This window comes from Podarcis filfolensis, assembly GCF_964270895.1.
Source record: "Podarcis filfolensis genome assembly, chromosome: 5".
NCBI classification, from domain to species: domain Eukaryota; kingdom Metazoa; phylum Chordata; class Lepidosauria; order Squamata; family Lacertidae; genus Podarcis; species Podarcis filfolensis.
Window position 1 is genome coordinate 75,253,574 of NC_139608.1, and position 22,998 is coordinate 75,276,571.

Sequence of the window (22,998 nt, forward strand, 5' to 3'; positions counted from 1 at the left end):
CCATCTGTATGAGATCCTTGCAGCCCAAGTATATTTGATAGTGATGGGTTTTTGTCCCCCTCCTAGTTTCACCAAGGGTAGCTCTTCAACGTAGCCTCCTTGCAGAGTCATTGTCAACCATCTTTATCCCTTTACTGGGGAGCTGCTTTGAAGAATTATCTTGGGGGGGGGATCATGCTAGTTGCAAAAGCCCCCTCTCCCACTGGGGTATAGGCTTTTGCTTCTAACCGCGTATCTTCTTTAAGAAGCTATTTATTCAATAAGCCTTTCCCCCCTCATTTTTTAAAAAAAATCTAAGCTGCAGAAGAATCCCGGGGCTTTGAATTCTTATCTCTTATTTTGAGGCAAACATTACTGAGCTCTAGTAGCTCATTCCTGGGCCTAACTCTGAAAAAGTTTGCTGGCATCTCTATGAGACAAATGGTGCTTCCATCCAGGTTAGGGGGCAATGACAATCTAATAAATAAATGAAATTACAAACTTGCAATATAGAAGTCAATAAAAGTATTATTGTGTAGCGGTTTAAAAAATAGTGCTTTAATTAAATGGTGCTGATTTGCATGACCTACAGTGCTGGTGGTTCATTATTTTCCCTTTCATAATCCCATTCACTGATAACGCATTCACTGAAAAATGTTAATAAACTGAAGGTGGATCTGGAACTTTGCTATGGAATCAGAACAAGCAGAGGTCACTGGGACTCTCAGTTTGGCAATCCCATTAGTCTTATGAAAAGAAAGTCTATAAAGGACTCCTTCTGAAGTTCTTGAATCTGACAGGGCTTGCGGTATTAAAAGTTCTAGGGCACGCTCTAAAGTATGCTTCCTTGATGTTGCTTCCACAGCTCAGAAAGAGAAAGAGGAGAGAGCAGTTCGTGCTTCAAGGAAGCAACAGGGAAATGCAGAGAAATACCAAAGAGACGTTTGATTGCTAGAACATGTAGTGTGCACTCTGTGGAAATTATAATGTACAGCTCATCTTATGAATAGTGTAGGCCATCCACACTGGGGAACATTTGCTACCTTACTTTATAAATTGGTAAACCCTTTTCATCTCTCCAAGGGTTCGTACTAAACTTAAGCCCATCATGGCCGATTCTTTCTCAGGATGTCAATGACAGGCACGTAACAGAAAGAGGTTTCCTGTCTGTCCCTACGTTATCAGATTGAAATGCTAATGAAAACTAGACATTTTATTCTATCACACCAGTTCCACATGATTTGCAATGGCTGCCAATTATTTTTTTGGCCATAATTCAAGGTGCTGGTCTTGTAAAGCCCTATGCGGCCTAGGACCCACATACCTATGGGACCGCCTCTCCTGGTATGCCCCGCAGAGGACCGTAAGGTCCACAAATGACAACATTTTGGAGGTCCCAAGTCGCAAGGTGGTTAGATTGGTCTCAACTGGGCCTTTTCAGTACTGGCCCCGACTTGGTGGAATGCTCTGTCACAAGAGACTAGGGCCCTGTGGGACTTGATATCTTTCCACAGGGCCTGCAAGACAGAGCTGTTTTGCCTGGCCTTTGGTTTGGACTCAGTTTGACCCTTATGTTCCCTCCCCTTATGGTTTTGATCTATGGGCTACTTTTAAAATAAGGCTGCATTTTAAATTGCATTTTAACCTGTATTCTAAATTGGTTCCCCCCCCATTATGTTTTTACTGTAATTTTACTGGTGTTAGCACCCCTGAGCCCAGCTCTGGCCGGGGAGGGCAGGGTATAAATAAAATTTATTATTATTATTATTATTATTATTATTATTATTATTAGTTACTTGGTGCCTGAGCATGTGCCTACTTCTGTAAGTTCCATCCCTGTGCTTTGATAATCATGTAGGGCCCTCCTGGAAATCCTTCAACCTTGGAAGCAGGACTGGTGCCAACCATGACTAGCATTTTTTCCATTGTGTCTCATTCTATAGAATGGCTTCCTAAGTGAGGTCTGTCAGTCCCCATTACTAGACTACTTCAAGGTGACTGATGAAGACTATGCTTTTTAAAAAAGTCCTTTGGATAGTTATACAAACTTTGTTGGCTCAGTTTTACGTTACTGGAATTTGTTAAACAGGTTCAATATTGTTAATTTATTATGCCTGTTTGTTTCTGTGTTAGTCTGTTTCTATCACTATCTGTTAGATGCAGATAAGCTTTTCCAACTATGAAGCAGTGTTGCTCAGAGCCAGCTCACCCACAGGGCAGATGAGCCTTTAACACCAAGCACTGGCCTTCCGGGGATCACCAAGCATCCAGCCTCAGAGTTACTGACAAGGATCACAAATAATGCGTTGGCAATGTGAGTCTGCAGTATTGCAGAATGTGTCTCCCTATCCCTAAATACAAGCTAGAGACACTTAATTATGAGGCATTTGAGATTATTTCCTTACTTTGTGCCTGCATGGCTTAATTTATAAGCAAAGGCATCTCTTCTGTTAGACAGCCTGGAAAGCCCTGGGAAAGTCGCGTATACCATACTGGGGCAATCTTCACAAATGTAGATGGTCGGAAGATGCAAGAGGGGGTTTACAAACTCATTTCAGTTGATTTGGAATTTTAAAGATTGTCTCATGAAAAACAACATGCAGTGAATGTTGCACCCTTTCCAGGACATCTTTGTTAGTATTCCTCCTGCTCTAAGGTTCTAGTACGGTTTCTATCAGGCTCTGTCCACCTATGTATTTATTTGATGGGTGGATTCTTATCTCTTGAGTAGTGGGCAAAGGGGTGGCAAGTTTATGCCACAAATCTGATCCACTTTTATTATACAGACAACAGTGGCGGAATCTGGGCTTTCAAATTTCAGTGCCCCCACTCTCTTGCCTTCCGTTCTAAGTCACTGTTCCGGTGCCCCCTCGGCTTGGCACCTGGTGTGAGCGAACCAATCACGCTCCCGTAAATCTGCCTCTGTGTACAAAGAATGAACGGGGCCATTGTATGGTTGCCTGGGAAATGAGCTGCCTCTATACATCCTGACAGTAGTGAAATTCTATTGTTGCTATGGAACCACCCCACCCTTAACAACAAGAAGATGCTAGGAAGTGGTGACAGCAGAAAGGGGAATCACAATCAAGAGCAAAAGGGTTAAAGCCAAGGGCTCAACATCATCTTATCTTATTTTTAAAGGGCTAAATTATTAGATGCTGACCAATAAATTTTAAAGAGGCAGCTCCCTGCCTGAAAGACTTTAAAACAGACTGACGTGGGCAGAGAAATGGGTGGGGAAGGTGAAATGCATCACACACAAAAGATCACTTGTGGGCTGGGTGCTCTGTGTAAATGCTGATATACGTGATTATTTATCCTCAATAAAACAAAGAAGGGAAGATCATGTTAACAGGGGTCTTACTTGACTCGGTTTTCAACCTTGACATAAACAAACATGAAAACTTGGGAATTAAGGTCCAAATTCTGACAACACTCCAAATCACCAGACAATAGATATGATTATATAAACAGACACACTCTGTGTGTGCAATCAAGGAACAGAGTTAAACAGACGTACCTAAAATATTCATAAAAAACTGCAAATGTAAAAGCTTATCTGACAAAGGCTTTAATTTGAAATGCCTTTGAATTTGCAGACAGCCTACTTTTCTATGTGTCCTACTTTGTTTGTTTTTAGCATGGCACTTAATTATTACCAGAAGGGTGCTCCTGAACCTGGGCCCTAGAATATGTATGTAGTTGCGAACTCCACACACTTATCCTTGCAAACAAGCAGCAACATGGGAATCCAGATCATCTCTAATTAAATTCAGGCACACACAGGGCTGGGCTACACAGCTGATGCCATGGCTCCAGGAAGGCAGAGTGGACAAGCGATGCCCATAGTTGGGTCAGCCCTAAGTGGTGCGTTGGGAAAAGCGCTGGACTCAGATGGAGGAGATTCAGATTGCATTTCCACTCAGCCTTGGTGGTCTTCTCTCAGATTGCTGTATTATAGGGTTGTGATGAGAATAAAAGGGAAAGGAATCATGTAATAGTGGGAAGAGGGCATTGTAGTCCAGTCGAACATTCTTTGAGGGGGCAGGATAGTAATATGGGGGGAGAGGGGTTAGCAAACTAACACTGGGAGGAAATCTCGAAAGATGACTGGTTTTCAGATGAGTGGGTGTGACTGGCAGCTATGATTTGATGTCCTAAATCTCACAATTTCTGAAAGAAACCTAATTCAGATGTGTGTTCCTTACAAGCCTGGGGAAGCTCAAAGTAGCAAACAGCTGTTCTGTTCTATGTGTAATTATAATGCTTGGGGAACTGGAAATCCATTCAAAAAAGCAACAGCAATATGCATTAGCACAAGAAACACACAGCAGGACTCTATGCCTGGCACTGGATGAATCAGATGAGAGTTTGGCATCCAAATGGCAATAATCATATAATGTTTGAAAGTACCTTACAGAAATGAATGCCAGAAAACGCCTTCCAGATAAAACATGCTAAAGGTTTTCTAGGCACAAAGGAAGCTGCCTTATTCAGTCAAGACTGTTGGTTCATCTAGCTCAGTAGTGTCTGTATCAGGCTTCCTCAACCTCGGCCCTCCACATGTTTTTGGCCTACAACTCCCATGATCCCTAGCTAGCAGAACCAGTGGTCAGGGATGATGGGAATTGTAGTCTCAAGCCAAGGTTGAGGAAGCTTCCACAGATTCAGACAGAAATCTGTCCCAAACCTACATGAATTGAACTTGGGATGTTTTTGTTGTTGTTGTTTGTGTGTGTGTGTGTGTGTGTGTGTGTGTGTGTAGATACGGATGTCACTGTGGTCTAAACCACTGCACCTCTTGGGCTTGATGATTGGAAGGTCGGCGGTTTGAATCCATGCAATGGGGTGAGCTCCCATTGCTCTGCTCCAGGTCCTGCCAACCTAGCAGTTCAAAAGCACGCCAGTGCAAGTACCATATTTTTCGCCCTATAGGGCGCACCGGCCCATAGGGCACACTTATTTTTTTGGGGGGGGGGGAATAAAGAAAAAAAATATTTCCCCCCTGAGCCCCAAAGAGCAAAGAAGCCATGACAGCGAGCGGGATGGATCCTGCTAGCTGTCTTGACTTCGTTTTTAGCCTCGGGGCTGGGGGTCCGGGAGCGAAAGTGAGGTTGCGCTCAACCTTGCCATCGCTCCCGGAGCTTGTGGGGCTGGGGGCAGGGGAAGCCCGGGCCATGGCTCAGCATCTTTAGAGGTTAACTCCTGAACCTCTTTGAAGCTTGAAGGTTCCCACACCTTCTCTGAGCTACTAAGAACAGCAGTTGCTGTCTTAGCAAACTCATCAGCAAATCTCTTTGGAAGTTTGCAGAGTGGCGCAGTGGAAGCGTGCTGAGCCCATAACCTGTTGCTGGGATACTGCCAGGGAGACAGAGGCCATCAGGCAGCCTCATCAGGCAGGCCTCCATCGTCGTCTCTGGATGAACTCCAGACTCCCATCAGAACAGTATCAGTCAATTAGCAACACGAGCTTCAGACACATTCCAAGACTCATGCACGCCCTTTTCGCAGAGTTTCCACAACGGAAGATTCACCCAGGAGAGCATGCTTTACAGTTTTATTCAACGTTGGTCAGAACAAAGGAAAAACATGACTGCTTGAGGAAACAGCCAGAACAAAAGCTATATACAAAACGGAAACTGTCTGTGAGCATGAAGTACGCAGGCTTGTGACACACAACAGCCTGCTCCCTTCTTAAGGTGGAACAGAAATATCCTAACAGATACTTCTCACAACAGTGAAACACAGATCAGTATTAACATCACCCCACTGAAAATTGTTGAGGTGTTGGGAGAGAGTGGCTTGCCTAAACCATCTAGTGGAAGACTTCTCCCTCCACACACCCCATTCCATGCAGAAGCTTCCCTAGTACAGTGGTACTTCGGGTTACAGACGCTTCAGGTTACAGACTCCGCTAACCCAGAAATAGTACCTCAGGTTAAGAACTTTGCTTCAGGATGAGAACAGAAATCGTGTGGCGGTGCGGCGGCAGCAGGAGGCCCCATTAGCTAAAGTGGTATCTCAGGTTAAGAACAGTTTCAGATTAAGAACAGACCTCCAGAACGAATTAAGTTCTTAACCCGAGGTACCACTTTATATTGCAAACTGCCAAGGGTACTGTGGCATTGCAGCATGGGACGGCCTGCTGCCTCCACAGACTCTTTGGCTGGGTCCTCAGCATAAAGGAGATGTAAAAAACCTCTTCTGCTGTCTGGGAAGCATATGAATTGGTTGCAAGTGGGCCAACAGCAGCCAGAACAAGGGGCGGGCATGTTCGGCAAGCAAGCCTGACTGGGTCCCTTGTAGTCTTCACTCAGGTCTGCTCCCAGAGTATATAAAGAGTGCCGGCCCCTCACACGGCACTTCAGTTTCACAGAATCTCCCTCCTAACTGCCCAACAGTTAGGCCAGCTCCTACCATTCTTGGGGGTAGCATTTGTTTCCTGACCTTGCTGTGAATTATGATTGGTTGCCATATTAGGGGCTGGGGAGGTATTTGTCTTTCTGGTCAGTTGGCCAACCTGAGGTTTTTGCCTACCTTGTAGCAATTGTAACAACTTTGGTGGGTAAGGCATTGGGTAAAAAACCTGGTCATGGCCGGAGGGAAGGTTGTAAGTCCCTCCAAGGGAATTGAGTAACCCATTAAAGGGATCCTAGAGGAGGTGCTCCTGTCTGGATACCCAGGCAGGGTCTAGGGCCACAGCTCTCCTCAGTAGTGATCTGTGTGGGGAAGCACCTATTTGACATATGTCATAGGATTTCCTCACCACTGGTTCAACCCCTTGGAGAATCAACCAACAGATGGGCTGGTTGAAACAAGAAGAAGAAGAAGAAGAAGAAGAAGAAGAAGAAGAAGAAGAAGAAGAAGAAGAAGAAGAGGAGAGTTTGGATTTGATATCCCGCTTTATCACTACCCAAAGGAGTCTCAAAGTGGCTAACATTCTCCTTTCCCTTCCTCCCCCACAACAAACACTCTGTGAGGTGAGTGAGGCTGAGAGACTTCAGAGAAGTGTGACTAGCCCAAGGTCACCCAGCAGCTGCATGTGGGGGAGTGGGGGAGCGAACCCGGTTCACCAGATTACGAGTCCACTGCTCTTAACCACTACACTGGCTCTCTACACCACACTGGCATAGACATATACCCAATGTCTATGCCAAAACCACATCCATCTGGAATCAATAATGTTGTGGCTCAAGGGAAGAAAACTCATAGAAAACAGAGATACAAGCTGAAAGGCTAAGCCATACAGTCTATCATGGAAGGAATGCAGTAATAGGGTATTCTCTGTTTGGAGGTAACAGTAGAGAAAAGTGCTCCATGGATAATTTTAACAGGTAAGGAATTTCAAATGCAGAATATAGCAGCACTCAAGCACGAGTTCTTCTGATGAGCTGGAAGGTTTTCAGACACTTTCAGTTTCTTCAGACACTTTCAGTTTCTTCAGACACTTTCAGTTTCTTTAGAACTGAGCTAATCTACTCCAGCAACAGGGAAAGGCATACTCTCCAACATTTCTCAAATGAAAATAGGGATGTCCTATTCCAGAATAATCATAATAATTTTATTATTTGAACCCCACCCAGCTGACTGGGTTGCTCCAGCCACTCTGAGTGGCTTCTAACATATAAAAATAATAATAAAATACTAAACATTAAAAAACTTCCCTGTACTGGGCTACGTTCAGATGTCTTCTAAAGGTTGTACAGTGGTGCCTCGCAAGACGAAATTAATTCGTTCCGCGAGTCTTTTCGTCTTGCGCAGATTTTCGTCTTGCGAAGCACGGTCAGTCGCAACTGCACCTCTTCAAGCGGTTTTAAGAAAAAAGGAAACAAACTCGCAAGACGTGTTCATCTTGCGAAGCAAGCCCATAGGGAAAATCGTCTTGCGAAGCAACTCAAAAAACGAAAAACTCTTTCATCTTGCGAGTTTTTCGTCTTCCGAGGCATTCGTCTTGCGAGGTACCACTGTATAGTTCTCATCTCCTTGGCTCATGGGTCACATAACTCCATACCTTCCAACATTCATCCAATGTAATTAGAGGCTTCCTACCATACACTCCAACATTTCTCAGATGGAAATAGGGGCATTCTAAGGAAAAGTGGGACATTCTGGGATCAAATCAGAAACCAGTATGGCTTTTGTAAATCTGAGGCTGTCCCTGGAAAATAGGGACACTTGGAGGGTCTGGAAAGGACTGAGGCCTGCATATAGTTCTTTAGTTGAGATGGAAGAATCAATTAATGTTTCCAGAAAGAAATGTGGGAAGAAAATTACATATATATATATTTAAGCAGGTGTCTTCAGATGAAATTGTCTTGCTGTCTCCTTTGTACATTATCACTGACTGTAACGAATCAGCTGGAAGCTGGCTCTTGCCAATTTTGTTGACAGCTGGATGCAATTGCACCTCAGGATGAATGGCTGGAAGTTTTAATCACTGACACAGAGAAAGGTAAAAAGGCTAAATGTACTACTAAGGGTAAAAGTATGAAGTACTTTTATAAGCCAGGGAGATTTACCATGCTGATATATGATGTGTACTATCTTCCACTCTACTGCTTCCAAGACCTCTGCTGTTCTCAGTGCAACCACGTTGTGGAAGCGTGTTCCCTTACGCACGTGCAATTTTCGGCGCATAACTATATGAAATGACACATACAACTGAGGTTACACAAATACATCCCGCAAACATTAAGGCCAGATGTTCTATAGTTTTTGCTTCATGAGCCTGTGCAGCTGTAGCCATATGGCAGATCCTAGAGCCTGGCCTCTCAAGCAGAATTAACATTTTTCAATAAATAATAGCACTGCAGTTTCCCAGCATTGACAGTTTCAGAGGAAATTCTGAATTAGTTTCTGATAAGCGATGGCAAAACAAAGTTAGGCGGGTGAGGCTTTTTCATTCCAAGTGGGTATTTCTCACAAACTGCAACTGCTGTCCCCAAACCTTTTCAAATGCCCTCCTTCCTGCCCAATACACCTTTCTTCATGTTTACAGATCAAGGTTGAATCCTGACAAGACAGAAGTACTGTTTTGGGGGGTCAGGAGGCGGGCAGGTGTGGAGGACTCCCTGGTCCTGAATGGGGTAACTGTGCCCCTGAAGGACCTGGTGCACAGCCTGGGAGTCATTTTGGACTCACAGCTGTCCATGGAGGCACAGGTTAATTTGGTGTCCAGGGCAGCTGTTTACCAGCTCCATCTGGTACGCAGGCTGAGACCCTAGCTGCCAGCGGACTGTCTTGCCAGAGTGGTGCGTGCTCTAGTTATCTCTCGCTTGGATTACTGCAGTGCGCTCTATGTGGGGCTACCTTTGAAGGTGACCTGGAAACTACAACTAATCCAGAATGCGGCAGCTAGATTGGTGACTGGAAGCAGCCGCCGAGACCACATAACACCGGTCTTGAAAGACCTACATTGGCTCCCAGTACATTTCCAAGCACAATTCAAAGTGTTGGTGCTGACCTTTAAAGCCCTAAACGGCCTCAGTCCAGTTTAGCTAAAGGAGCGTCTCCACCCCATCATTCTGCTTGGACACTGAGGTCCAGCGCCGAGGGCCTTCTGGCGGTTCCCTCCCTGCGGGAAGCGAAGTTACAGGGAACCAGGCAGAGGGCCTTCTCAGTAGTGGCGCCCACCCTGTGGAACGCCCTCCCATCAGATGTCAAGGAAATAAACAACTACTAGACTTTTAGGAGACATCTGAAGGCAGCCCTGTTTAGGGAAGCTTTTAATGCTTGATTGACTATTGTATTTTAATATTTTGTTGGAAGCCGCCCAGAGTGGCTGGGGAAACCCAGCCGGATGGGCGGGGTATAAATAATAAATTATTATTATTATTATTATTATTATTATTATTATTATTATTATTTAAATGTTCAGGTTTCTCAGCTATGTGGTAGGGAAAAGCTCTTACCTGATAGGATTGTCCATTCTGTTCACAGTGAGAAATGCCGCTAGGTTCGCTGTGTAGGATGAACACACAATAAGAGTGAAGAGCCACCAGCTACCCATCACGATCCGCATTGCCATGGAATTGACTGCAGATTCACCACCTGAAATATAAGAAAATGTGTGAGCTCTTGGGAGCTTATTTACAAAGGCTAATGCCGGTCTATAACTCCTGTCTGGTAGTTATCTGTTAGCATTCTAAGCCCACAATGTTTGTATTTTAATGAACATCATCATAAAAAAGCTGGATGTACACACACACAAAAAGAAACACACATTTACATAATTGTGGGAATTAAAAGACAAAATGCTACAGTTCTGCGAACTCTGTACCATGTGATCTGTCTGCTTGTGTAGATCAAGTTTTACACTACAGGTTGAAGGTTGTATATTTGAATACATGGCCATGGTGGGTGGAAGCCACACGCCATGACAAAAATGTGCATGTTAGGGAGTTTAATAGTCTGCATCCCAATCCCTGAGATAACTAGTTTTTAAGGGCAGGGAGGTATATTCAACTATAGAGTAATATTTAACCATCGGAGAACCTATTTGTCATTTGTCCCACCACCTCTTGCTAGGTGAGTTAAATGAATGTGTAAATTGGCTCTGAAATTCCCAAGTGGTTTACTGAAACATAACCGAAAACATCAAAACATTAATGACATATTTTTATTGCTTCTTCTTGGTTTATAGCACTCCTTGTAACATGTCTAAAAGTAGACACTGGACCTGCACGTGCCTCATGGGCATTTTACTAATATAAACATGTTCTTCATCAAAATTTGGACATACTGAGGCAAATACATATTTGACCTGGGAATGTTCAGAACCCTTCTGAGAAGTTTCCCTGGTCCTGTCAACATTGTGATTTCCTCAAAATCCCCCAAAAGCTTTGGGAAACTTTCCAATTGTGCTTTGCATCCCGTTTTAGAAGTAATCCACTAAAAGCTGGAACTCACTGAGGAGTGTCCACAGTTTTAGTGAAACTCTTTTGGCTTCTCCTAAAATTCAGAAAGATTTTGCTTGTTAAGAAGCTAAATTCACTTCAGATCTTGATGGCAACTCTATTGGGCACAACCCAAAGAAAAACATTTCCCACAGACGTGTTTCCTCAGTGCGTTGTCAAAAATCACCATGTAATGGGACAAACTGGTTGTGCGAAACCATATTTAGGGTGAGTGAAACATCACATTTATTTATTTACTGCATTCATATCCCACAGTTAGAAAGGAAAGTGTAATGGTGTAGGAAGCAAAAAGCTGAAAATCCCCATACTATACTATAGAAAACTATACAAGCCTGACCAAAACTAATCACCCCAAGCAATGATGGTGACGTTAGTTATTTATTAAGATAAAATAAATTATGAGCAAGAGACTATGGCGTTAGTTATATCATTTCTTGATCTGTTTTTAAATCATTTATGGGGATAGATGATTCCTACACAATTGTGCTTCTCCTTTAATTCAAAGGCACATTCGCCATCAGTCGATCTTTGATTACACCTGTTGTTGGTTGCTTAATTTAAAGTGCCTCTTTTTTATATTACTGAAGCTTGTGAGACAACTATCTCAATGAGACCACATTTAGTGGGCAAAGTTTCCCATTAAAAGTTTTGCATCTTGCTCCTCTCCCAATTTCTTTTCTAACAACCTTGCAAGATGTATCCTTATAATTAGGGGGGGGGGATTACTTCCATGCGGTAATCAACAAAATTCAGCTTGAAATGCAAGACTTCAAATGAAGTCAGTTGACAAAAGAACACATTCGGGAATAATCTAGAAAAGAAGAAGAAGATCTCTACAATTCTATTTGTTTTGGTTACAGATTTGCTTATCTCTAACTTTGAAATTAAAGGGCCAAAGATTTTAATATGTAGCTGGATCATTCCTATTAACTTGTGGAAGGTTAAGGAATAATGGAACAAGCTCTAATCTACTCTTCACATTATTATTTACCAGACACTAGGCAGGGTAGGACCATCGTTGTCTTTATTTACTATTTATGGAATTTACAAATGGAATTTGATCTGATCCAGTGACGTAGCGTTTACATTCTTAGGAGTCTGCTTCACTGCATGATGAGATGCTGCCGGCTACATCATGCATTGAACTCACTCCCCCCCCCCCAGTAGGAGCACAGGCTGAAAATAGGTATAATACTGACACTGCAAAAAGAGTGCAGCAGTTAGGGAGGGACGTCCTTTTAGTGTTGAATGCCACAGTGGACCCTGCACTCCATGGAAAATTCCTCTTGCCCTTTAACCTCTGCTCTTTCAGTCACTGATCTGATTCACATACAGAGTTCAGCTACGAGAACAACAAAATAATGTGGTGAGGATTTTCTGAATGTTTAAAACATGGATGGAGGAGGAATTAAACAGATTTATACACTGAATCTGGCAGTTTCACTCTGACCGAGTCTTGTTTACATCGGACTGCCTATTTTACTGAGTGCCCTCTAATACCTCAGCAGCTCATTCATAGTCATCTACATTTCTGCAGCATAATTCTGTAACTGTATTAAGACATACATGTTATTTCAGAGGAAACCTGGGTTGTATATGTATAACATATGTGAGAGCTGTTGGGGATTCTTCTGCTCTAGTAGCTTAGCTCAAAGAGGCAAGGTAGCTTATGCGTTTGAGACAGACCTTGTATCAGAAAATTTATTTCAGAGGCTCAGCTAGCTTTTATAGGGCAATGCACATCAACTGGAGCTACAGTTAGCAGCTCCTGACCGCTGCGAGTAATTTTTACTCCAGTCACTTTTCAAAATGTTCACCTGCACTTAAGACTAATGGCACTTAAGGCTTTTTTAAAGCCACAAAGCATATATACTACAACAATTTGCTATAAATATAAATATATATAGTGGGGGGAAACCTCAGCACATTTACATAAGCCATAAAATACTACCCTCCTAATGTCCTAAAATAACAAACAAACCATATTTATATGGGTGTTTTCAAAAGTAGAATAATTTATATGTGGGGGTATTGTTTTTATTTGTTTCTGTATTATGTATTACTGCCTTTTTATATTGTAAACCACCCTGCGAAGGGTGGTATAGAAATTTAATAAAGAATAATAAAATCATTTCGTGTTCGTGCACAAGTATATAATTTGGCACAAACAGGTTATTTTGGGTCAGCTTAAAAGACCAACATAGTGTTTTGTGTATCACTGCCCTAGAATACTACTTTTAAAGTGTGAGGGAGAAATAAAATAACAACAACTAAAAATGAGACTTTAACCAGCAGCTTGGAGCACAGAAATATACATGTTTTGTGTGCTGTGAAATCACGTTATGTCAACTCAAAGTGTATTGTCAGTAGCAAAACAAGTTCTGTAATGTACCCTTCAAGCAGTTATTTGCAAAAGGTTAGTCCACGGCCTACCCTTTTGTGCTGAGACTGAAAAGTAGTGAATAGCCATCAGTACTGTGGTTTTTTTGTCAGACAGAAAAATACTTGACCAAGTACCTTGCTGAACAAAGGCCCCGTACACAATCCAAATGGCACTGTGAAGTGTGGAGGAAGCGGAGGCAGTGGACTGGGAAGAGTTCTGGGCTCTTACTGCTTGGATTCGGTTCAGCACAAATATCAGAACGCCAACAACAGGGATGGCCGCAGCGATGCAAGCCCACACCGCAAAATCAAAGGGGGCAAAGAGAGAAAAGATGTTGATCTTCTCTTCTGGTTTCTTGATCAGGATTCCTACAGAATAATCCATATAGCGCTTGCTGAAGTCTACAACACTCTCCCGTTCCGGTGTGATAGTGATGGCGGAGATGGCCAAGTCAGCTCTCTGCAAAGGGAACAGAAACAATGGTCAGAGCCTTTCCTGGTCCAGCGGAACTGTCTGCCATTCATCAGCAAAGGAAAGATGGGAAGGAGGGAGAAAAACTGCTAGGTTCTGCTCCGAAAAAGTTATGGCGGAGAGGGGGAAAAACAAGCCCCACTCCACCAAAGACCAGGACTAGATGCAGCAATCCACTCTGGCTATTTGTAAAAAGGAAAAAAAAATTGCATATCTAGCCCTGCCATGCTGCAGGGTGAGGTGACTGGTGTCAGGAAGCACCACAGAGCTGGTAATAGATGAACTGGTGTCTAAATGGTGCCGTAAGGCTTTTTAAAGCAAGGAAGGGATGCCATCTGAGCTCCGCTTCAGGCAACAAAACATATTGGACTGGCGCTGGCCTCTGCATATTTTAAGTCCTTCAGAATGAAGAAGGGCTGGGGACATTATCACTGGTGTGGACACAGATTCTGGTGGGGGAAGGATGCGATGCCCTGCTTAGCATGAGGGCAGCGAGTTAGTTAACTTTGGGTGGAAATTCTCCTGTTTCTTTCTTAGGCTGCAGGTGATGGCATGAAGGTTTCAATGTTCTACCATTATAAAACTAAGAAAGAAAGAAACAGATTTTCTACCCATAGAAAACTAGAATACCACTGGGAGCCTTTCTCTCTTGCCTGCTACTTTTCTGTGTAGGGGAGAGGGCGTTGTGAAGAACATTCAGACTAAATGGTAAAGTCCGGGGGGAGGGGGGGGAGAGAATGCACAACATGATTTTGTTGTGTATGCAAATGAACTATAATTGCAGGACCCTTATCCATTCAAATAAATTTCAGTACCCAAGGTCTGGGATTCAAAAGGCTGGGATGTGCTGAGTGGAACTGCGACTATTGACTGCTCCAAGTCAAACGGTAGGTCAGCCTATGTCATAACAAAGCTCCTTTGGAAAGTCTCCACCTTGTCCACAAATACCTTCCCATCTGCGGCATATGTGGGGCTGCTCTTTGAAAAACACAATTCCAAAACCACTCTAGATGTGCAAAACATTTCACTGAACCATTATGAAGAAGAAAGCACAGGGTGCTGGTGATTGCTTATTACTGCATACAACTCACTGTATGAACTATTCATCTTATGTGCTAACTTGTTTTTGTACGCACTGTACCCTACATCAATGCATGAATTGTGCTGCAATGATGAATAGAAATGAACAATTAGAAACAAGGTGGAGAAGTTTGCATTCCTAAAACGATTTTGCTGTGAAGAATAAGATGCTGATGGTGTCCCTTTAACACTTAGCAGGAAATGGACAGAGGAGCCCCATAGTCCTGCCCAGGAATTCTGCCTGTGTGTAGGATTTGCATATGAGCTCTATACCCACTCCCACTTCCACTTGTGGAAGGTGATGGACTAAAGCAGGGAGCTTCTCTGAGGCCTCCCACCACACAGCTTCTCCCTATACAACAGCCTTTCTCAATCTTGGGTTCCCAGATGTTATTGGACTACAACTCCCATCCTCCCTAGCTAGCAGGATCAGTGGTCAGGGATGATGGGAACTGTAGTCCAAAAACTGCAGGAGGCCCAAGCTTGGGAAACCCCCTTGTTGAGGGTTGAGAAAGGCTGCTCTACAACTTGGAGGTGGAGCTTTGCATACCCAGCCCTGCTCATGTGTAGCTTTTTTCACATGTGCAAAACAGTCTATCCTGAATTGCTCCCAAAGCAGACTGATTTTCTGAGGACTGAGTGTGTTATTTCAAAGCAACAAACAAAGAACAAAGGTGACATGAACTAATAATAATAATAATAATAATAATAATAATAATAATAATAATATAATTCTACTCCGCCTATCTGGCTGGGTTTCCCCAGCCACTCTGGGCGGCTTTCAACAGAACATTAAAAACAGAATAAAACTTCAAACATTAAAAGCTTCCCTAAACAGGGCTGCCTTCAGATTTCTCCTAAAAGTCTGGTAGTTGTTTATTTCCTAGACATCTGATGGGAGGGTGTTCCATAGGGCGGGCGCCACTACCGAGATGCTTTGAAATAGTGATAAGATTAAGGATATTCCTGTACAGCATTACAGCAATAACAGTTTTTTGATGTTATGTTTTGCTTTCATTTGCATCTTAAACTTTCTCTGAGCAGAAATGCTAGGTGACAAGCAATACAGTATAACGCAATAGAGCAAAAGTATTTGGAAATGGCCACACCATTGAATATAAATGCCTAAGATTTCATTCTATCGCTATGACAATGTTCAACCTCGGTCAGAAATGAAGTGATGTTTCCTACAAAATATATTCCAGCATCTGTGCTCCTAAGGATTAAATGGTGAAATCTGTTCCGCTTTGCTTTAAGCAGCGTTCACTTAATCCAAGTGAACACAAGTGCCCCCAAATCAGTTGCGACTCAATCACTTTGAGATGTGTTTTCCATTTTCTACATTTTAAAAGTCTCTCTCTCTCTTTTTAAGGCAAAACTATAACTTGCTCTTTGGGAAACCACTCAACTGTTCATTATAAAATAGCATTACTATAAAAAGCATGCATCTAGCCCACTTGGAAATCAAGGTGGAGTGGCTTTTAGTAAGAAAGCGATAGCAGAAAGGATGCCATAAAGCATGTAAGGGGAATTCGTAGTCTGCTGTTGTGTGCATATAATGTACACCCCTATTTGTAAGTTCCATCCTTTAGCCATTTCACAAAGTTATCTGTTTTAGAGTGGCCACTGGATTTCTCCTCTAAACGAAAATTCAAGTGCAATTCCAAGTTCCTCCTCAGGTGAAACATTTGCAGAATTTCAAGGGGAAACCAAAAAAAGTGTGTTGACAAATCTAGCAAATTTTCACAGGGAGAGATTCCTATGATTTCACTTATAGGCTAAATTGAAACAGATAGGAAGTTTCTCTTTAGGTAAAATATCTGAGATATTCAAAATAAGCCAATATTGTTTCAATAAGGCTAATGAAATCTTCCAAGGATTTCTGGCACATCCCAAGTATCTACATTTTGATGTTAGAAAGGCAATATTCCAAATATTAGTCTTTAATTGCAGTAATTATTACAGTGGCAATATTTTGAGGCAGGCAAAGTGGCTCCATATAGTTGACATGTTAGGTAAAGGTAAAGGTACCCCTGCCCGTACGGGCCAGTCTTGACAGACTCTAGGGTTGTGCGCTCATCTCACTCTATAGGCTGGGAGCCAGCGCTGTCCGCAGACACTTCCGGGTCACGTGGCCAGCGTGACAAGCTGCATCTGGCGAGCCAGCGCAGCCCACGGAACGCCGTTTACCTTCCCGCTGGTAAGCGGTCCCTATTTATCTACTTGCACACGGGGGTGCTTTCGAACTGCTAGGTTGGCAGGCGCTGGGACCGAACAACGGGAGTGCACCCCGCCGCGGGGATTTGAACCGCCAACCATGCGATCGGCAAGTCCTAGGCGCTGAGGTTTTACCAACAGCGCCACCCGCGTCCCTCTAGTTGACATGTTACATATCCTCAATTTAGGTCAAATCCTATACCCATTTACCTGGGAGTAAGTCTCATTAAGCAGGTATAAGGGATTAGGCAGGTATAGGATTGCCTTGTTGAGTTCGTTCTCCAATTATTATTATTATTATTATTACACAGGTACCTCTGGTTGTGAATGGGATCCGTTCCGGAGGCCCATTCGCAACATGAATAGAACGCAAGCCGCAGCAGCGCGTCCACGCACGCGCAGATTGTGATTCACCGTTTCTGCGCATGTGCGTGACGTCATTTTGCGCATCTGAGTATGCACAAGCGGCGAAACCCGGAAGTAATCATGAAGCAAACGTATCATGAAGTAAACGTAACATGAGGTATGACTGTCTTATTATTAGTTGAATTTATATACCGCCCTATACCCGGAGGTCTCAAGGCAGTTCACAGAATATATAGTCTTTCTGCCCTATATACCTTGTTAATTAGTTCTCCAATCATGCCATTCCATGAGCTGTTATGGAGCTGTTGCCCGTATCTGCCATCTGGAGATTGATAGATCTCATACTTGAAGCCCAGATTCTTCGAAAGTGCATCCAGGACGTCAATGGAGAAGCCTTTATAGCGCTTGGGCTGTCCAAGTATATTCTCAGCCACCATAACAAAAGGTTCTTCCTGAGAACAAAGCAAGGTTTAAGCTGATGCTTAAATGGAAATTTAAAGATGATTAATCAAAGATAGTCCAGCTCATGGTATCAATGGCACCCAGAATGGTGATGTTGCCAAGCCTCCAGCACTTTAGCTTCACATTTATTGGATTGACTTTCCAAGGGGGGCGGGGGCGGGGAGAGACTTCCAGGATAAAAGTGAGAAATCTGTTACTCGTTCTTCCATTATTCATAATTTTAAACCAACCCCAAAATAAATCTTAGAGTGGCTGGCCCCCCGAGGTACTTTGGGAGTTAATGAACTGCACTTTGGAAACCACAAGAGGACAGGGGATCCTGTAGGGTGATGGTTTCAATATGACATAGACTACACGCTCACTTGCCAGGGGGATGCCAGCCCAACTGATTTTACTGCCGTTGCTCTTGGCTATCTATGCAAAGTGCTGCTGACATCTTCTCAGGGGTAGAACAGCTCACCTCCTGGACAGACAGGAGATCTGATCATGACCCTTAACAGCTGGAGGGGAGAAAGCGAATAACAGATTGCAGGGGGAGGGGGTGTCCTAAAGATCTCACTGAAGCACTCTAAGTTGCTTTAATGCACTGTGATCTTAGAGAATAGCAAAAGCAAAAGGGAGGGGGGACAAAGAATTGAAGCTGCGAGGTGGAGGGGGCTTGCATACATCATATTGCAGACTAGAGTCTCCTTTCAACTTGGATTTGACATCACAAACAAGCAACTGGCATGCCCATACACTTTTGATACATAAAGAAAACAACATATTGAGGTCACAATGTTCAATGCAGCAAATAACTTCTAAGCTAGGTGCTGTTTTTGCAAGTACATTGTAGGTTTTTCTTTTTCCGGAGCTGCAGTAGGTTAGGAAATCAGCCTTTCTCTTTTTAGTTTATTTAGTTCAAAATCTGAGCCATAAGTCAGATAGCACCCTGCAACATTTTAGTGTGTGCGTGGAATCCCACACCTCTAAAAAAACCTCATTATCATTGTCAATGGACATTTCTAAAGGAAGTTATAAAACAAAGCATGGAGACAACTCTAAGATGGCAGGCAGCACCTTTGGCAGGCAGCACCTTTGCTAAGGAAGCTTAAGCACTGTTGCTAAGTTACCAGGTGAAGGAATGTTGACCATCCCACCTTGGACTCCCAAAGCAATAGAAAAAGCAGGAGAAGCCAAATGGAGGGTAATGCTGGGGTAAGTTTATTCAGGCAACTTCCTCGTGTCCACGTTATTTCATCCACTCCCCAAACATACTGCCTGGTATGAAAGCGCTTACGGAAAAGAATGAAGAGGCCTACCCCTGCTTTAAATTAAGAGTGGGAACTTGGGTGTGGGAGATAAGGATTTGGGTCTGCTGAGGGAGTTTAGAGTGTGGGGAGGGAGATTGGTTTGACCCCAGCCTAGAAGGTGTGGCGGTAGGGGCTTCCCCACACAAGCGCAAAAAAGGGGGAGGTAACTTGAGGTAAACATGGGAGAGTTGTGTGGGGAGGCACTTGAGAGTTAACAGGAATCTCAACTCCTACTCTGCCCTACATGACAAAGGAGGTAGAGGACAGATATAGTCCCCCCACACGGGTGGACAGCTAGAGATAAACCTGGGGTGGAATGGAAAGGTTTTGTGATGTGGAGTTGGGCTAAGAGGAGAGGGAATTTTGAATCTCCAGTTCTCCCACCTTAAACAAAGACAGCGAAACCCTGGGCAATGTAAAACTGAGGCAGGGAGAGCAAGCATGACTAGCAAAGTGAGCAGGCGGGCACCCCCTACTAGTATATATTTATTAGCTCTAAGTGTTACATAAGTATCATACTGTACTGCAATGGAATATGGGAGACCACAAAGAATTATGAGCTAGATGGACCAGTGTTCCGACTGTTTCCTGTGTTCATGAATTGATTGTCAATGGCCTGTTCTTTATTCTATGCACCTTTTTTTTTTTTAGTATTTAAAATTACAAATCACCTTGGGTGCCTTGGCAGAAAGGCGGTATAAAAAGGCAATACATAAGTAACATTTTGATACCTTGACACAACATTCATAAACTCTAGTTTCACATGGCCCTTGCAGTGGAGAATCTGCAAAAATGGAAATTCTCATGGCTGTTTTCCTGATTAGGCAATACTATGCATAATGCAGCATTCACGTGCTGCAGGTGACAAGAGAAATGAACAAAACCTTTAAAGTGTGTGTGTGGGGGGGGAATAAACGCTGGGTGAAGGAAGGAAGGAAGGAGAGAGAGAGAGAGAGAGAGAGAGAGAGAGAGAGAGAGAGAGACTAGCAAGTAACATTTTTGAGCATTTTGCTTCCTCAACTCAAATATGGTCATACCAAGACAGTCACCACTTTCAGTGTTAATCCTTGCAAGTCACTGCCCAAGCGCCGTTCCTGCAGACTGCCGTTCAGCCCCTTCTCAGAGTCCCATGTTGCCAACTGCAAATGGAAATAACACAACAAATATGAAGAGGAAATAATACATTTGTAATCTTTGCATAAAATACTTCAAAGAGGAGTTAGACGAGAAAGATGCGTGAAAACACAGAAAAGGCTGAGAGAGCAGAAGAACGAAATGTTCTATTACCCAAACAATTTTATGATCATAATTACAGAGCTTTAAATGGGTTGCACAAGAACATTGGCCGCCTGTATTATTTCAAAACATTCGTTCCTATAGATCATTTTTGTACATCTTTAGTCTACAGCAAATTGTTTGTCTCTATATCAAAATGGTTGCCTAGGAGTTCTGTTCCCATAATTATGCACATTCATCTCAGGGCATTTTTGCATTTCTGGTTCTACTTGAATCAGTGTTGGTTTGAAGCATCTGAAACAGGTATCTGACACCACAAATCTGGACTGTAATGCATACTCTGTTTAATCATGCATGCTAAGACATTAATGGCAGTTCACCCAGTTCAGCAATGGGCGACATTTGTGGCCCGGTGCGTGGCTTCCCCGTCCTCCTGCAGCCACACCGTCTTGCCAACCATTGCTCCGTTCCCCTGGCCATGGTGGGGCCTTCTGGGTTCCCACCAAACCCAGATTCAAATTTTAATCTATGTGTAGTGGCCTGGGGGGCAGGGCAACTGGAGCAGACTGATTTGGAGCAGGCTTCACTCCGGTCTGCTCATGAAGAACAAAAGAGGGGCCGGAGCTGCCGCTGGCCACGCAGTCAGCTCCAGAGCATTGAGGGACATCATCGGAGGAGAGGAACCAGAGAGAGGCTCATCAGCTTCTTGAGCAGAGTGGCGGCAAGGTGTGGCCTCCCTGAGCAGAGTATTGGGATGGGTTGAGCCCTCTGAAAAGCTAAAGGCATTGGGTGGTAATAGCTGTCGAAGCGCCATGGCGCAGTGGTAGCAAAAGCGCCGTTAGGGATATGAACCACGTGGAACATTGTACCAACCTGATAAATTAAGCAAGCTGAATAATTGCAAAACTTAAAACTATAGTCGCACAGAACAACATCATAAAGAAAAGTCCATCAAACCTAATGGCCTGCCGCAGTAAATGGCACACATGTTTCAAAGATAACAAAGGCGGAAACTCCTCCCACTTTGAGAAAAAGCCACAGACTTGGTCAGATCCTTGTTTTAATGTGATGAGAGGAGAGGCACTGTTCCGTGATCTCGGGTATAAATATAAGCTTATTACCAAAGTCTGGAAGTAACTTTTTTTCTTCATTTTTAACAGTACACAAATTCTGGATCCTATGATCACCTTCAGGGCTGGCCCACATATGAGGCAAGGTGAGGCAGTCGCCACAGGGCAGCAGGCTCCAGAAAGCTTGGTGGGACAGCAGATCCAGTCTCCATGCCACTTGCCACCGCCACCTTCTCCACCATGTGCCTAGGCGGCAGTTTGCGTGTGCATGCAGCAGTGGGCGCATGCCAAAAAGATGTACAGTGGGTGTTCTTTGGCATGCAGGCATGTAGCAGAGGCGGGAGTGGCATTTTGTGTTTTGCCTCTAGCAGAAAAACATGCTGGGCCAGCCCTGATCACCCTTAAGCACTTATGACTTACAAAACTTAAAACTGCATTCTGTAGCAGTCATTAGGGGTATGCATGTAGTTTCTGTAAAATCAGTCAATTTCCTTTCCAGCACACTCACTAAAATAAAAACAAAGCAAACAAACCTCAGCATCCGCATTGTCTCACACTGGCTGCCGTAATGCGGGGACACAAAACAACATAGCAATTGAAGCCAGAGGGGATAGGAAAAACAAGAACCCTGATGCCTGAGGTCGCTGCTGGCCAGTTGGCATTGCAAACACATCAGGCAGCATTGTGACACTTCGTGACAAAACCCTGCCACTGGGTTTGGTTCAAGGGTGCCACAACTTGGCAATCATATTCAGGGGCGCTGAGAAGAGGACACGGTGAAAGCTATTAATATAAGGGAAGATTGCTTTGAGATCCTGTCTGCCACTGATTCTGGGTGCAAAGTGCCTGGCAGATTGTTCATTCCAACATTTGTTTCCCAAATCACATCACATCCCAACTCCACTCATTTTGTCAATATGGCACATCTGTGGATGGTCCAGGGAGGCCATCGTCATCTTGTGTGATGTTGGCCACCTGGTGCCACCCACCTTTGACTGCGCTGGACCTTCCATTCCTTGGCCGCTAGGCCAATCAAAGTAGGGACATATTTAAGAGAGCAGCCAAGTGCAGCTCTCCCTGTCTGCTGACTGTTGCAGGATTTTCCACCCACCCACCCAGACTATTAAAGGTCCACCTAGTGGGGAGCTGGCAATTTGGCATGTGCACCTTACTATGGTTTACTTGGTATCTGGGACCAGTGAGGATTTTTTCCCTGCAAGCAAATTGGCCAGCTTGAAGGTTTTCGCCTACCTCATAGCAGATAAGGCATTGGGCTGGATCCTTAGTTGTGGGGGTACCCCATTAGAGGGGTTCAGGAGGAGTGAATCTTTCTGGGATTCCACAGAGGGACCAATGGGCCAATATACCTCTCCCAGTGGCGGCCTATGCAGGGTCATTACACCCAATCCATGTCAGGGGTGGCTCCCAGTACAGAGTCAACTTCACTGGGTTCCTATTAGGTAGCAGGCGAGCCTTAGCCTTAGCTAAACCTACTCTTTCCTGTAATCAATAAAGTTATGGCCTAA

General features: G+C 43.8%; 1 protein-coding gene across 6 annotated transcripts in view; it reads right to left on the minus strand.

Moving 5' to 3' along the window:
- The window catches only part of GRID1 (glutamate ionotropic receptor delta type subunit 1), a 702,351-nt gene that overhangs the window by 63,380 nt on the left and 615,973 nt on the right, over positions 1-22,998 (minus strand). For all 6 annotated transcript variants that reach the window (XM_083614626.1, XM_083614625.1, XM_083614628.1 and 3 more), the window contains exons 9-12: positions 20,204-20,305; positions 17,667-17,864; positions 13,413-13,737; positions 9,891-10,029 (exon numbers count right to left, since the gene is read on the minus strand). In XM_083614626.1, the coding sequence (XP_083470752.1) occupies positions 9,891-10,029; positions 13,413-13,737; positions 17,667-17,864; positions 20,204-20,305 (764 nt within the window). The remainder of the gene's footprint in view (positions 1-9,890; positions 10,030-13,412; positions 13,738-17,666; positions 17,865-20,203; positions 20,306-22,998) is intronic.